The sequence below is a fragment of the Cucurbita maxima genome, unplaced genomic scaffold (assembly GCF_002738345.1).
Source record: "Cucurbita maxima cultivar Rimu unplaced genomic scaffold, Cmax_1.0 Cma_Scf00007, whole genome shotgun sequence".
Taxonomy (NCBI): Eukaryota; Viridiplantae; Streptophyta; class Magnoliopsida; order Cucurbitales; family Cucurbitaceae; genus Cucurbita; species Cucurbita maxima.
This window is the reverse complement of record NW_019272023.1, coordinates 6,434,873-6,452,769: the sequence shown is the minus strand read 5'-3', so window position 1 is coordinate 6,452,769 and position 17,897 is coordinate 6,434,873. Positions and strand designations below refer to the sequence as shown.

Sequence of the window (17,897 nt, the reverse complement as noted above, 5' to 3'; positions counted from 1 at the left end):
GAATTTTATAAATAAAACTCAACATGTTCATCTAAGTACCATGAAGCTAAAGGAAAGGTTAATTCAAGATGAAGGGACTAAAGAGATGGAATTTGGAGTTACCCCTAATTCCTTCCGTTCTTATCCAAAATCGAAAATTTCAAATTCCTTTCGCTTTCGAGCTTGTTGGCCTTGGTGATTTTCTTAAGAAATTTTGCTTGAGGGCTTAAAAAGAGAATGGAACGAATTGGAGGAGAACTCTTACTTCTAACTAAATGATTTAAATTATTTTACGGTCGATTAAATGAAAAGAGATTAAGCTTTCGCTCTGGAACTTATTTATGGGTCTCTTTTCTTTTCCTTCTTTTCCGGCGGAAATAACTCATTCACCTCTCCAATTCTTCACTTCTTCACATGAACCTCAATTACTTTCATTTTTTTTCTTAATGAATAGTAAGGTTTACAAGAATATGGTTTATCTCATATTTCCATTGCCTTTAAAGTTAGCATATAAAATTCCCTTAGCATGTTCATTCAAGTTTTTTGCCCTCAGATTCGAGTTAGAAAGAAGAACTTATTTGACTTTCCTGATACAAGTGCACTAACAAATGAACATCGAGAGTCACCCTATAAAGTTAGAAAAAGAGAAAGAGAAATGGAAGCAGAGGAGCTGAGGTTTTTATACTACAACCGACGGATGCATACATTCCATATGGGGAGAACCTTGATTATTACGATGTTCACCCTTTCTATCCCTTTGTAATGAAGGAATTTTCAATGCTTGGTGGTGTTTCTATCTGGCATTATAATATGGAAGGCATGGACTTTGATAGCATATCTGGCATTATAATTTTGAAGATGCCTTTGTACCCTATGAAGATAAAAATAATACTCTCTTCCAACTAAGGAGCTTGTTTGAAATTCTGAAAATGCTAACATCACATCTGCAATCCAATATCTTGGAAAAGCAATTTGAATATTAAGCACTCTAATAATACTCTCTTCCAACTAAGGAGCTTGTTTGAAATTCTGAAAATGCTAACATCACATTGGAGAAGCAATTTGAATATTAGGCACTTTAATAATACTCTCTTCCAATTAAGGAGCTTGTTTGAAATTCTGAAAATGCTAATATCACATCTGCAATGCAATATCTTGGAGAAGCAATTTGAATATTAGGCACTTTAATAATACTCCCTTCCAACTAAGGAGCTTGTTTGAAATTCTGAAAATGCTAATATCACATCTGCAATGCAATATCTTGGAGAAGCAATTTGAATATTAGGCACTCTAATAATACTCTCTTCCAACTAAGGAGCTTGTTTGAAATTCTGAAAAAAAAATGCTAATATCACATCTGCAATTCAATATCTTGGAGAAGCAATTTGAATGTTAGGCACTCTAATTATATCCATTTTAGTAAATTACCTAACATGTTTAAAAGCATTAAAATTCAAGGAGTTTGAGTATTAACCATTTCTAGTTCACATTTCTTTCTTATTTTAATTCCATTTTCTTCACGAATCAGTTTCGAACCACTACTAGTATTTTTCTAATATTCCCTAGCCTTAGAACGAGATTGTGAAATCCCGTGAGTGACTAAACTTAGAACAAATTTAGTATATGTGAAGAGGGAGTTTTTGAAGAATTTTCTCAAAGTTTTTTCGAGAAGTATTCTATGTAACTTGATTACTCCATTTTAGAGTCATATTTGGAAGCTCATGCAAATTTGAGATTACCAAATTTTAACATTCAAATTTTCACTCAAATTGTGGGATTATGTGGCAAGCATGCAAGTTTGTGTTAACCTTTTCCACTAAAAAAATTCCACTCATATTAGTGGAGTTATTTCAATATTCTACCACCTAACATTAAATCAAACGCCAATCCCAGTCAATTTCGGCACATATTGATCATGAATTTCTTATTCATAATTAAAAATATTTAAATCTTATTTAAATCTCGTAATGGAAACAAAATGCGATTAAATATATCGTATATATTTAGCGCATATTCTCTAATTCGAATTCAAACTCTTTCATCACATTGTTCTAATGTTTGGTTCAATATGAGCTAGTAGGGGGACCTAATGAACCTACAGATCATGGGCTTCAACGATTCAAGATTAATTAGCTAAACTCATTAACCTAGTTAACCAACATTCGTTAACTGTCCTTCATTATAGCCTAGTAGTTGTACTCCCCTCCCTATACATATATTTCTGTCCATTTGATATAACTATAATTAGTAAGTTCATCATTCATAGGTTGTTCGTAACTAGAGATGGGTCAATTTATCGTTTTACCTTGAAGTTACTTCTTGTTTCTTAAGTCCTACTGATCCTCTAATGAACAATTAGTTTGTGATCCAACCACTAAATCGAATCCCTCTCAGACCACTGAGAGGGTGGGACCCCTTGATCAAGACCAGGAGTCAGTACTTAAGGGAATATCCTCTCTAAGTACTTAAGGGAATATCCTCTCTACTATCCCTAAAAGCGGGAAGGAGTGATTCCATCTTGCACCCCATGTCCCCAACTGTTCACCCAACCTTACCTCTGAAATGGGAAGTTTATTGAACCGGCGAACTCGAGCCACTCTCACCCATGCAAATCTAAGGATAATTCTAAATAAACAGAAGTTCATAGTTAACTCAGACTTAAAATCAAGTTACCTAGGTCATCGATTGAAAAAATAAGTCTCAATAGTAAATGACATTATAAAGTGAGAGTGGTTTTCTTCCTAGTCCAATCTTATGCAATACTCATTGCATAGGACGCCCCTACTCACATATCCCCACATGTACGATTTAGTTATTACATTATTTATATAATATACAAAGGTGGGCTGCATTCATAGTGTCCCCAGGACAAGGTACTCAAATGTAAGTTTTAGGACATAAAATTCAACAAATTCATGTGTAGGCACAAATGCAATTTATGAACCTTACTCCCTTCGAGCTAGTGATAGCTAAATTGTGAAAGTGTATTTGAGAAACTTTTAGCACTAGACTTATTCACCAAAGTTGTGGGTAATCTTATTTAAAATATGTAGGAATAGGTTTGGAGTTAATTGATGAAATATGACCCTCAAATTTAGAAGAAACATCAGAAATACTTATAACGGAGGATTGGAAGGTTTGATTCTGGTTTTGAACGACCTTTGCTTCAAAATGTATAACATAGCTTGCATCGATATTGAAATTTCCAAAACTTCGTTCCTTTTAAACTTAGATGTTAGAAAGTTTGTCGAAAAAATCTACTCTTATAGCGTGTTGCCGATTTCATTTTTTAAAATTGAATCCGAAGAAATTTGAGTCTTCTAGATTATATTCGAATTTGGAACAAATCAACCGTTGGATTACAAGATTAAAAGGATTTTCTCCGGCTCACCCATTCTAAAAATGAATTTGCAGTAAGTCTTGGTGGCAAGGGCATTTTCACGATTACGACTTAGGGGTATTTTGGTAATTTGTCACTTTATAAATATTTTATTCTACACAATCTAAATATGTTTTAAAAATTCTTTAATTTTTATTTTTTTTAATTTTATTTTTATTTTTGATCTGTCTTGAAATTCCATCTCCATAAGTGGTTAAAAATGTGAGAAGTTTAATAAGAAAAATGAAATTTTTGTATTTATGCTTACCATTTCCTTTCCAAACATTTTTCAAAGGCCTTCTAATGGGATAACTCTAGATTTCTACGGATCTAAAGTTGTTATCGTATGTATTAGTTGACTTATTTTTATATTTATGCTGACCATTTCCTTTCCAAACATTTTTCAAAGACTTTCTAATGGGATAACTCTAGATTTCTACGGATCTAAAACTGTTATCGTATGTATTAGGTGACTTCTTAGGCAAAAATAATCATTTAAAATATTTTTATATAACAATTTTATGGACTTATATGTTTAGTGAAAGGTCTTTAAAACAATGCAACAGAAATATTAAATTAAAATAGACAAAAGTAAAAATAAAACATTAATGTCCTTTGTTAACTTATGCATGTGTCATGGTCTTTAAATTTGTAATGTCGCTGTCAATCATGCAGTGGTGCCTTACTTTTACCTGACATATAAAAGTAACACATGGCTTAGTATCTTTAAAAAATACCGGGTCAGTGACCTCACTCTTGGGGCTAGATGCAAACACATGCAATCATGAATAAGATCTTTCATTTAAAACTGTATCCCCTCATGTGACAATCCTAAACGGGTCATTTGGTGTGTATTTACTATTCTACACACGACTCATACATGCGAACATGGATCCACTAGTTTGTTCGCACACCTCTTGGACCCCTTCCTTGGTCGGGCTAGCATTCTCTGGTGCTATTGTCGAACACCCGGTAGGAGTAGCGATCATCGTAGTATCATGATAAACATAATGATCATATTTATTTTCGTAATGTATGTGTCGTACTCATTGTAAAGGGGGTATTTCTCTGATGCATAAGGTCCCATCATTTTTCGCATTTATTAAACCATGTAAAAACATCTTCCATTTTCCTTCAAATCATATCTTCAAATCATATCATATCATTTTATAACATAGCTTTCAAACATATACGGGGTTGTACATCATGCCAAAACATATCTATTATGTATCATTCATGTCATCCATCGTAGTATGTCATATCGTGCACATAACATGTCCTTCAACATACCATATATATCATACATAACATGTATCATATCGTCAAATATATCATATCATAACAAGTATCATATCATAGTTATATCATATCACAGACATATCATTTCATAAACATCTCATACATATCAAACATATGACACATGCAGAACCACGGGCACATGTCATCATACAAAATACAAACTTCTAACCATGCCGATTGTTAAGGATATTTAGTAATAAATTATAGTTTACCATATATATTATATTTGATATTTTATTATAAGGCAAATATTATTTGCCTTATTACCATAGGTATCTTTCCATTTATTGTTATTTTTATTTATTACTATTTTCATATCCTTATAATTTATTTGATTATAAATAAGATAACTTTCACACCATTTAGGTGTGGTGGATTAATCAAACATTCTTACCAATAATAATACCACTTACTTGGTTGACCTAGGTCGGAGTTTCTGATTATTGTTTGTACTAACTTGAATCTGCTCCTCAACATCCAATTTAACGTCATATCAATCTTCTTGATGATATAAATTAAAACAAAATGACTTCAAAGATTAGTCATCTTCAATTATTTTAGAATAAATAAATATTTAGACATATCTATTCAATCTTTTTTTTTTTTCTTTTTTTCCAAATCAAGTCTATTGTTCTATATTTAAAATTCTTGAAATTAAAAAATCATGTGGAGTTGGTTTTGTAAGGACCCTAAATTTTCACTTAATCTAAGGTGACTACTGTCATACATATCATGAGTATTGAGTGCGGAAATACATAGTTTAAATTTCTTCATAAAACATAATTTCATCTTAAATCATAGTCATGGACTTACATGTTCGAAAATATTTTTAAAATGACACAATAAAATACTAATGGAAATAAATAAATGTTAAAATTAAATACACGTTATTTTAACCTAAGTCTAAGAAATAAGTACAACTACCCTATGCATGTGTCATGGTCTCGAATTGTGATGAGTCGTCAGTCATAAAGAGATGCCTTGTTTTTTTACCTTAAAAATAAGAGTAGCACGTAGCTTGAGAATTTTAAGAAATACTCAGAAAGCGGCCTCCTACTGAGGTTAAATGCAAACACATACAATTTCATGAATAAGATCTATCACAATAGCCTATTTTCCTTTGGTGGCTATCCTAGACGGGATAATTGGATGTGTATTTTTTGTCCTACACATGGTCCACACGTGTGAGCATGGACCCACCAGTTGGTTCGCACCTCCATGGCCCTTTTCTTGTCGGGTAAGCATTCTCTGATAACTGTTGATGTCAGACACCCATTTAAGAATAGCAACAATGGCAGCATTAGGATAAATATAATGATCGTTTTCTTGCCTAACCGTCACAACATTATGATAAACATAATGATTGTTTTTCTGCCTGGCCGTCACAACATTATGATAACCATAATAATCGTTTTCCTACCTCGTAGGGTACACGTCCATACCATTATCATGTATAACAACCCCTCTAGTGTTTTCGTTCACATCATATCATTATCATAACATTTAAAGTAATTTTGGGATTGTGTATCATGTCAAAACATATTATTGCATGTCATGCATATCATATATCTTATCATGTCAAGTGTATCATATCATAAACATATTAACTCTCCCAACATATCATATCATATCATATTGTACACGTATCATATCATAAAACATATCACAATATGTGTCGTATCGTCAAACGTATCCTACCATAACATATATCATATCATTCACATATCATATCATAATATATATATATATATAGATATGTCATTCACGTATTATATCTCAAACTTATCGTCAAACGCATCGTACCATAACATATATCATATCATTCACATATCATATCTCAAATAGATCCTAAAATGCATCGTACCATAACATATCTCAAACGCATCACATCATTTCACAAACATTTCACACATATCGAGCATATGACACGTGCAGAACTATGGGGCACATGTCATCATACAACATCAATTACTTGGATGCCAAATTAGCTTGCTTTCATCCCCAGGATTCAATGTCGTTCCCACTTATGCTATGGTGTTTCGTCATATTAAAGACTCCTTCAAGTACTTGGATGCCAAATTAGCTTGCTTTCATCCCAGGATTCACTGTCGTTCTCACTTATACTAAGGTGCTTCGTCATATTAATTCGAATTCCTAAATCTTTCCATTTAGATTTAATGATACCCCTTCATCTCCCTCTGTACCTATTAATGTTCGAACCCGTGCATAAAAAGTTGTGTATTAGCGAGGTTTTCATTTGGATATCCCTCCATTGTACCTACTAAGGTTTGAACCTACGCACAGCAAAGTTGTATTAGCACGGCTTGGCCTCTCTTTGAAGCGGTGTGAGAATTGGAGGACTGTAAGCGGTGTGACATGTTACTTCAGGTAAAGTTCTCGGTCCTATGGGAAATAGCAGGACTATAGGATGTTAGTGTTGTAGAGATTGAATTCCAAGTTCATTCTTGGGTAGTTGAAATAATGCTAAATGCTACAACTTTCCATAATTAAATAGGACATAAGTTAATAATTAGCCCTCAGAAATAGGAGTGTGATCAAAGGAAGATATTCCTATAAACTACCAACTAAATACTTACAAATAAATATACTCCTAACTAACTTTTAAAAATAAGATAAAATATACTACCATATACTACCAACCAACTCGGAAAAAAAATCCTAACTAATTACATGTACATAAAATACATTCTAACTCTAATTACAATTATACAACAAAATATATTCCAAAAATATCTTTATATCTTAGATCTCTTAAAACAACCCTTCAAATTGGAGAATGTAGGTCAATAACATCCAACTTGTCATTTATAAAATCAAATTGTTGTATCCCCAAACATTGAGTGAAAATATTCTCCCCAAACAGTGAGTGAAAATATTTGTCGATAGCATTTTAGTTGAAACATAACATGGTTTGATGATTCAAACTTGTAGTTTTTCTCGAACTATATGGCAACCTATTTCAATGTGCTTCGTACGTTCATGAAAAATTGGATTGGTTACTATATGCAATACTGTTTGATTATCACAATACAACATGCTGGTTTGAACAGCGGAACTTTCAAGTCTTGAACAATGTATCTCATCCAAGTTAATTCTAAACAAGTATTTTTCATAGCTTGATACTCGACTTCTACTGATGATCTGAACACATTGGTTTGCTTTTTAGACTTCCAAGAAATAATTGAATTTCCCAAGAAGATGCAGAACCCAGAAATATACCGTCTGAAAGTTCGACAACCACCCCAGTAAAAATCACAATATACTTGTAATCTCAAGTTGTTTTCAGATGGTAGTAGAAGTTCATGACCAGAAGTACCTTTGATGTACCTTAGAATTTGAAGAGTGGCCTCCTAATGTGGTTTTTTGATTCATGCATAAATTCACTAAGCATACAAACTGAATACACTATGTCAAGCCTAGTAACATTTAAATATATTAATCTATCAATCAACTTTCGGTATTTGTTTGGATCATTCAACTTCTCTCCTTCTGTTAAGGAAGTTTCAGATTTTGCTCCATAGGAAATTTGTCTGGATGTGCTCTTGTAAGACCTGTGTCTTGAAGAATGCCTAAAGCATACTTCATTTGAGACATAAGAGATTCTTTTCTAGATTGAGAAAATTCAATGCCTAGGAAAATTTCAAATTTTCTAAATCTTTGATAAGGAATTTCTCGAGTAAACAAATCTTGAGATGTTGAATTTCTTTGAGATCATTGTCTGTCAATAGAATATCATCAACATAGATAAGAATTGCAGTGAAAAAAGTAACTATACTCTTAGTAAATAAAAAGTAATATGTTGTTGACTAACTGTAGCCTGCATTTTGTATAGTGGTAGAGAATATGGAGAACCACTTCCGAGAAGCTTGTTTTAACCCATAAAGAGATTTATGTAGCCAACATACTGTATTCTCCCCCTATTGGTGAAGACCTGGTGATAAAGACATGTAGACTTCCTTGTCTAGATTACCATGGAGAAAGGCATTTGAACATCTTGATGAGTGAACCATTTTCGAGAAGTAACAATAGTGAGTAAGCAACAAAGTGTAGTAATTTGTTGTAAGAGAAAATGTCTCGTTGTAATCAATACCTTCAACCTGAATGTATCTCTTTGCTATCAGTCGAGCTTTAAAACGTTCAACAGAACAATCAGAGTTGTATTTAATCTTGTAAACCCAACGATAGCCAATAGTTTTATAGCTAGGTGGTAGGAAAACGAGGAACTAAGTGTGATTACGTTCCAAATCTGCAATTTCAGCATTCAAAACCTACTGCCATAATGGGTTTCAAACTGCCTCATCATAGATTATAGGTTTTGTCTGAGCTGTAATAAGAGATAAAAATGCATGTTGAGTAGGAGAAAAATGAGAGAATGAAAGGTAATGATGAAGGGGATACCTGGTGCCAATGCTGGGACTTGAGCTAGAGATTAAATGATTGGCTGCAAAAGACATCTCATAATCATTATGGCAAGGTGAAGGTTGTTTGGTATGAGTAGAACGTCGGAGTGGAACTGATGTATCAGGTGGGATATGATTAGAATGAGGGGGTGAATCTAGAGAAGGAATAGAAGGTGAAGGAGATGAAGAAATAGGAGGAAAATGAATGTTTGAGTAGGATGAATCATGTAGTGGAAAAATGGGAGTTGAAGAAGCTAATGTCAAAGTTTGTGAAGCTGATGAAAAAGGAAAATCATCTTCACAAAATTTAACATCATGGCTGATAAAGAATTTGTGAGATTGTATGTCATACAACTTGTAACCTTTGTGACCACTGGAATATCCTACGAAAACATAAAGAATTGCTCAAGGTTCAAAATTTTTATTAAGATGTACTACAATTGCATAACATTTACCGCAAAAACTTTAAGATGATAAATGTTGGTGGTTGTTTGTAGAATGCTTCAAAGTGTGTCTTGTTAAATAATAATGGGGATGATGTTTTATTTATAGATAAACAGCCGTTAAAATGCACTCCCAAAAATTAAGTGGAACCTATGACTAAAAGAGGGGAGACCTAGTTACATTGAGGATATGACGATCCTTATGCGCTAGACTCCATTTTGTTGTGGAGTATAACAAGTGAGTTAAAATTCAATGCCAAAAAATTGTTGCAATGATAGAAACTCGGTCCAATTGCTTGATCGTATTATCTTGATAGTAGTGTGAAATTGGGTTTGAACAAATTTAACAAAGTTCATTAACCAATGATGTACTTCTAAGTTATCTTGCATAAGTAAAACCCAAGTACATCAAGTAAAATCTTCAACAATAGAGAGAAAAAAACACAAACCATAATGGGTAGAAATTTTATGATGTTCCCAAACATCAATATGTAATAAATCAAAGGCATAATAGGTTGTTATTGAGCTTCTTGTAAAAGATACCCTAGTTTGTTTTTTCAAATGGGAAAATACTACAGTTATGAGAAAAAGTAGTATTATTCAGATGCAATTGATCCTCTATAAATTTAAAACGAGAAAATGAAGGATGACCTAGATGTAAATGCCACAAATCATGGCTGAGATACTTGATGAAGTGAAGATTTGATTGGAGATGAACAAATATGATAGAGACCACCGAATTTTTTATCCGAGTCAATCATCTTCCCCACGCCAATTCTTGCATAACACAAGAAATGACTGCAGCCTTTCGTTCCGTTATAATAGAAGCTCTGAATATTATATGATACGTAGCTCTATTATCGAGAATCCATGAATTAGAAGTAACATTGTTAATGGATAATGCATGTAACGCCCCACGCCCACCGCTGGCAGATATTGTTCTCTTCGGGCTTTCTCTTTCCTCTCAAGGCTTTGAAACAAATTTTCTAGGGAAAGGTTCCCACATGTTTATAAATGGTGTTTCATTCTCCTTCCCAACCACAGCAGGATATCATATCATTTACGAAATATTTTTATTTTTTTATTACGTGTCATACCAAAATGACAACCAAATTTGGTCATCTTCATTATCTTTGGTCAAACAAGTTGGATTCACTATTGCGTGCCTTGTCATTATTGTGTTCTTACTCAAGTGGGAAATGGATGTGGACGATGATGACACTCATTTTAGTCGGCGGAACATAAGCCAAATCTACCATTTTTGTCTTTCTTTACGTTTGAGGTTTTCTCTAAATTTATGAACTTGAGAAATTTCAACTCTAAGGGTGTTCGTAAGTTATCTTTACATTATTATTGAGCTTCAAATAAATTATTATAATTTTCTCTAGGCATGGGATTCTCTTACATGTTAGAATGAGTAGAAGAGGTTGTGATATTTAGCTCGATTCATGATCTGAAACGACGCTACCGGATATAATATATTGAACAACTACACCAATTCTAAAGATCCATAAGCTTAATTGCAGATCCGACACAACAACAAAAATGTTTACGTTGTTTGGTCTGAGATTTTTATTTCAATTTTGAATTTTGTATATCTAGCAAAAAGATATACCATAGTATCTTTGTATTGTATTCGGCTCAATTCTTTTAATAAAAGATTGGACCGAGTTTTGTTTAATTGAAAGTCAATTAAAAGAACAAAGAGTAATTACTAGATTACAAAGTATCTACTACCTCAAATTTGAATTTGATCGTCTTCCATACTTCAAAAGCAGCAGCTAGTTTAAGACTCCGCCTCACGGATAAAATTTCATTACCCTCAAGAGCAAAATCACGAGAAGACTCCTACTATAAGGATGATAATGTATTGTTAGATATATGAGATAAAAATTATAAAATCATCACTTTTGTATCCAAAAGCAAGTGGTATGAATTGTTAACCGAATACAATTGTATGATATTGTCTCCTTTGACTTCTCAAAAGACCTTTGATTATAAATACATAATAATTCTCTAAATTAGGAGAGGTAAGACTTTCATTCAAATTTTTAAAATAAATGTAGAACTTTTTTTTTTATTTTTTTTTAAAGATAACTATAAAAAGTTGAATGGTTGATAAAAAAAAAATAATAATTACAAAGTATTTTTAATTTTTGTTTGTTACTGTATTTTTTTTTTTTTTATATTTTATAGATATTGTGTTTTCTAATCCAATGAAATGGTATTGACTTCGATAATGCAGGTTCGAATGTGTTTCCATACTTCATTCATTCATTTCTAGAGCGCGGTAGGAAGCATTTGAGATATTAATAACTTTTCCTTTTCCTTTTAATTTAACATTACATACCACATTTTAGATAAGATTATCCAAGAAAAAAGAAAATTAAATTAGGGTTTTATTGATGAGTTAGGTGAGACGCGTGAAGGACACGAGCTGCTTGGAATGCTCCCATTTCTTCTCCAACACGACGGCCTGATATTGCGCATCTGAACTCCCATCCTTGACCTCGATAACGAGGCGGTAGTTGATTCCAGAGACGACTTGTGATTCGCCGCTAACGACCCTCTTGTATACGAGACTGTTTTTGGATTCCAAGTTGTTCTCTTTCACAGCGAACTTTCCGATCTCTTGAATTTGCGGATCATTCACGTTTGCAATCGGCTTCCAAGAGCCGACTTGATTCTCGTTTTGAGCGATGGCTAGGATCGGGAGGAGAAGGACGAGGAAGAGTGAAGTGGAGTAGGATTTCATTGTAAGCGTAGAAGGAGCGGGTGAATGAACAAATGATAGAAAGGAAAGTTTTGGTGAGGAGTGTGGTGTGTTAGAACAATTTATAAAGAATTTGGTCGTAAGGGATTCCAAATCATACTTATGGCAACCTAACCCTACTTTTTGTTTTTTCATAGGATTAAGAGGCACCATTTCTAAAATTTACCATGTTCCAAAAACAATTAAAAAGAATGTTTTGACATTTTTTTTTGTTAGTTTTTATTTAGCCCATTGATTTAAAAAGGTTATACTTCACTCCTAAGTTTTGAGTTTGGTTTGTCAAATTTAGTTTGAAATTATTTTTAATTTATTTTTGCATCACTATTAAAATTAATTACAAAATTCTATTTCATAATATTTCATAATATTTCACCGTCTAAGTATTTCAAAGAATATTCAGTAAGTGATTCCACTATAGGGGTCGTGAAAAATATAAATTCATGCAACAATGCTCTAGGGACCTATGATTAAAACATCCTAGGGGGACTCCAGTCTAGACTAAGTTGAATGTGTATTACTTTTCTACATACGACACACATTTACGAGCGTGAATTTTCAGGTGGTTTGCACCTCCCTGGACCCATCATAGTTAAGCTAGTTGTCCGTAGCAACGTCTGGAAGTCAGTAGACCCCTGAGTGTTGTGCTTTAGGTAAATTTAAAAGTTCAAAACTAAACTCAAAACTTAAATATTTTCATGGACTTATATGTTTGAAATAAAATGTTGTTCCTACTAAAAATCTATCTAGTTTGGGTTCCACGGTCTTTTTAGTTGAAGTCGCATTTGAGCTAAGAAAAATGTTAAATATAAGTTAAGTATTAAAAAATATTTAATAAGTGATCTCATTGTTGGTGTGGATAAATATTATCACATGCAACATGCTTTATGGTGGGACCTATTTTCCGTGACTATTCCTTGGGTTCTACTTTCTTTTTCAGGTAGGGTTGGATGCACAGTACTTCTCTACGCACGGTGTAATACCAGAGCACAAATGAATATTAACTTTCTCAATTTTTTCTTTTAGGTTCGAATTTCCAAGATTTTATTGAGAGCCTTAGAAGTTTGGATTTCTGAGATTTTATTGAAAACCTTAGAGTATAAATTTAAAGATGGTAGAAGAGATAAGAATAATTTCAAAAACCTAAGTAACCTATAAAAGAAAATAGTGAAAAATTAATAAAATGTTTGGTTAAAGTCAACCAGATGGGCAAAAAAGTAATTTTGTTCCCTTTGAATTAGGGGCCTGAAGTAACCCTAATTGGCCATTCGAGGAGAAAAGAAAGGAAAACAAAGAGAAAGAAGATTAGGATTTTGGAGGAGGAAGAACAAAAACGTAAATTCATTAATTATGGCAATTGAAGTTAGATTTTGGCAAGAGATCTTCACAAGAAACGTTCATGCTACTAAAATGTGGAATATCTCTTAGAAAAAAATATCATCTATATTATAAATGTTAAAAATATTTAAAAACACCTTCCGAAAAAAAAAGTCATGATTTTAAGTGCTTAATACGAAATACTAAAAATTTAAAGAAAATAAAAAATAATACAAGACAATTTAAAACAATGAAATGCAAAGAAACCTATTCTAACCAAAGACTAGGAATTTAAATATGAGTCTACCCTATGAACGTGTCATAGTCTCTGCTCGCTTGCTGTCATCCATACATGGACGCCTTACCTTTACCTGAAAAATGATGTGGCACACGGCTTGAGTATTTCGAAAAATACCCAATGAGTGACCCCACTATAGGGGTCATACTAAATGCAATCACATGCAAATATGCTCTAGGGACCTATCTCTTATCTCTTTCTCATGCTAGGATTGGTCTCTAGTCCCAGAGTACTATGAATGTATAGTACTTTCCTACACACGACCCACATGTGCGAGTGTGAATCTCCATGCGACTCGCACCCACTGGACCCTCTCTGGTCAAGCTAACTATCTGTAGCGACGTCCGGAGGTCAGCAAAACCCCTAATGTCATGCTCTCCATGAACACCCACATCATCACACTATGTGCGCCTGCACTCATCGTCTCTAGGGGAAGTATCCCATACTTATGTAAATACAACATGCATGAGGTCTATGTAGTTCTCATCTTAACATCTCTTTTGACACAACCCTAGTCGCATCTCTTTGTTACGTTTAGTAACACATACTCATTAGATATTTATATTAATATCATTTTCATAGTATTAAGGTTATGTCTTAGGTCGATTTATCAACCTGATGCAATATGACATTCATCATCATATAGCATGCTTAATATGGAAAACATCAACATATTAAGATAAACATAATGTAAACACATCATACTCATCATAACGCTATTAAGTGAATTAAGCATGTCAAGTACGTCATACATCGTAATATAACTCACGTACATCATCATACATCATAGCTCATACATCATCACATAACTAACATATGGTATCATAAGATACAGATCATACATCATCATAGCTCATACATCATTTACAGATATAAAATTGATTAAACCGTCTTTTATTGTCAGTGTAATTAAGTAGCCGAATAATGTTGGAAATTTTTGTATGTATACGGCCAACCCAACTTAATTTCTAAAAAAAAGAATCACTTATTATAGAAAAAAAAAAGAATTGTATTTTTGAAATATTAAAATAGAGAATACTCCAACTTTAATATCAAATTCTCTTCTTGATCCTGATTTTCTATAACAAGAAAAGGATAACAAAAATCAAAATAATTGAGTAAGATAAAAGAAAAAGGAAGATCTAAGTTACCCGTAAACTTTTCTCTGTCTTTGTGCTTTTTTTTTCTCTTTCCAAGAAAATTTGACATATGTTTTTTTTTTCATTTTTCCAACCATGGCAACATCATGGAAATTTACCCTTTTTTGTTTTCTTTTCTTAAGCAGAATTGTCTAACATTCTACCGTTGAAGGAGGTGGTGAGGAGAGATATTTGGAGGGAGTAGTTAGTGTTAGATTTGTGGAGAGATGAGATCACTTACACTTTTATTATTATTTTTTCTGTTACAAAAGATCAACAGATTTCTTCAAGAAATGAGGAAGATGAGGATAGGTAGCCCCGTTATGTTTTGGACTATGCTCGCTTCCAATTTCGTGTATATGAATAAGTTTGATGAGAGTATACAAGTAGTGGGTTATTAAGTATATTTATACTCACTCTTGCAAAATTTCATGTTTTCAGGTGAGCAGTAAAACTCTGATCATGGTAGGAGTATGCTAGGTCGTGTAGATGTAGAGGGGATCTCGTCAACCTTATTCTTGAGTCTTATGGTTATTTGTAAATCTTTGTATTTAAAATAGCACGCTCGTGTGAATGTATGTATTTAACTGGTTTTAATTTAATTATTTAGTTACTTGTTTGATGTCTTCCGTATTAAAAGCGAAAATTTTTATTATTATTTTATAACCCATTTGATCATGACGGTTCATACTTCATTGCATTGAAAAATGAGTTGTGACTGGTTGCAACACCTTCAATCCTCTGTTCGTCATAATTCGTGAAGCATTTGTCATGCAGTTCTCACTTGTTGACACATCAGTAATTTTTTAACATACAATAACTTGTCTCCCTCGTTCCTTTGTAAAACACTATCATTACACTCTTCGAAACTTTTATAAGGTAAAATTCTTAACATGTAAGCCCTAATCCATATGAGTCATAAATAATTCTTTTATCTACACGAATCTTTCGAAAGCATCTTGTCACATGGATTTTTTAAAAAAATTGATTTCTTATAAAGAGTCTTTACGAGTAGTTTTGTCTTTTTCCTCTTAGAACCCAAAAAATATTCTAATCCCCTTTAGATGCTGCATACTTACCCTAAAGGTCATAAATGAGTCTCATATAAAATCTTGGGAAGTTTTTTAGAATTTTTATAGGGGTATTTTTGTCATTTACCACCCCAAACCTTTGTTTACATCCTTAAATATATTTCAATGGCCTTGAGACTTTTCATAATCTCTTTAAACTATGACATAAAGTTCCTTATTAAATTTCATGTCATTTAGAGGCCACTTAGTTTGGAAGCTAGTAGTACATAATTACAAGGACATTTTGGTCATTTTTACACATATCCTTGGTTTAGCGACCTCTTGACATAATCTAATGACCACCAAATTTCACACAAAATCTTGTCCAATCATATTAAGACCTTAAAACTTAATGAGCAACAAAGTCTATGTAGAGGGTTTGTGGCTAAGGTGCTTTCATTGAAATCAACATATTCACATGTATACTAACTTTATCACTTTCTTGAAGATGACTTCCTTTCTTCCATCAACCAGATTAATCAGTTTCATTCATTACATTGTCCTCCGAGTAAATTCTTCAAACCTTGTTAAAGGTCTAATAATTGACCTCTTTGCTTATATACCCTCACGGTCTCGTTTTAACAATTTTCATATAACCATACAAAAAAGCATTATAACTAGAGAGGGTTGTTTCTTCAAACTCTTTTGTAACACTAAGAAAGGAGCTTAAAAAAATTCTCTTCTCAAAATTGGTATTGCACAAGTATAACGAATATTCTTACGTGTAAAAAAACTTTAGATACTTAAAAATCTGGCTTCAAATAAGAATCTTAAAACCTTAACGATGATACTACCTTTGAAACATCTTAACATGGCTAGAAGAATCCAACATTACTTTCCACAAAAATTAGTTTATACTATGCTATTGAAATGTATTTGCATTGGGGTACATGGGAGATTACCCCGGGACTTCTAGTTGATTTATAAATAATAATTTCTTCATTTATAATCATTGTGAATCCACCTCAAATCCATCTTAAATTATGGTTTCCTAAATTTAAAATATATATTGAAAATCTCATACTCCAGACCAATTTCATAAATACCTATAAAACTTTAACTATGATCGCCTCATTCATATTGTAGCTCAATATTTTTAAATTACCTCATAACTTTCATATTTGCCGCCGTCGTTAAACTTGACTTCAATCTCACATTTAGAACCAGACAGACTCATGTATATATTCCCTAGACCTCATTCATCGGGTTAGTGCACGCTCATGCTACCGGAAACCACATAGAGAAAAGACCCAGGTAATATCAGGACAAACATAGATATCGTAATGGACCCATTCGTATTAATCACAATTGGAAAGTATCTTGATACAAATGACACACATAAATGCATGAGGTCCCCATAGCTTAAAACCATGACATAAGTTTATGATTCAAGTCATACCTCCATTCATTCATGATATAACAAGTTTGTGAGACATGCATACGTAATAATTGTCATATCTTTCCTAATAAACATAATTTACATAGTTTGGTGTATGGAGTTTTATGCATCATATCATCAATATCATAAATATAATTCCACAACATGGTAACATGGTATAGTCGTATTATAGCATAGCTTATAACATAACAGAATACGACATAGCGTAATTTATTACATAGCATCTCATCACATAATACATGCAAACAATCATAACAATGACATGTGCAGGGTTCACTAAATTTCTTGAGTTGATTTTCATTTTATCCTACTCATCTAGGAATAGTTCAAAACTAACTCAAAATCGACTTCCTCCATATTTTTTTCTCTTCATCGTGTTCTCC

The 17,897-nt window shown here is 32.8% G+C and overlaps 1 protein-coding gene across 1 annotated transcript; it reads right to left on the bottom strand.

Annotated features, from left to right (window-relative positions):
* Window positions 1-11,931: 11,931 nt before the first annotated feature.
* LOC111482024 (cysteine proteinase inhibitor 5-like) lies at window positions 11,932-12,276 on the bottom strand. The gene has a single exon (XM_023127646.1). The coding sequence runs from the start codon at window positions 12,274-12,276 to the stop codon at window positions 11,932-11,934; it is 345 nt and encodes a 114-aa protein (XP_022983414.1).
* Between the last annotated feature and the right edge of the window lie 5,621 nt (window positions 12,277-17,897).

Bases quoted from the DNA above. Each gene is read 5' to 3' on its own strand.
- LOC111482024 (XM_023127646.1), bottom strand. From the start codon at position 12,276: ATGAAATCCTACTCCACTTCACTCTTCCTCGTCCTTCTCCTCCCGATC.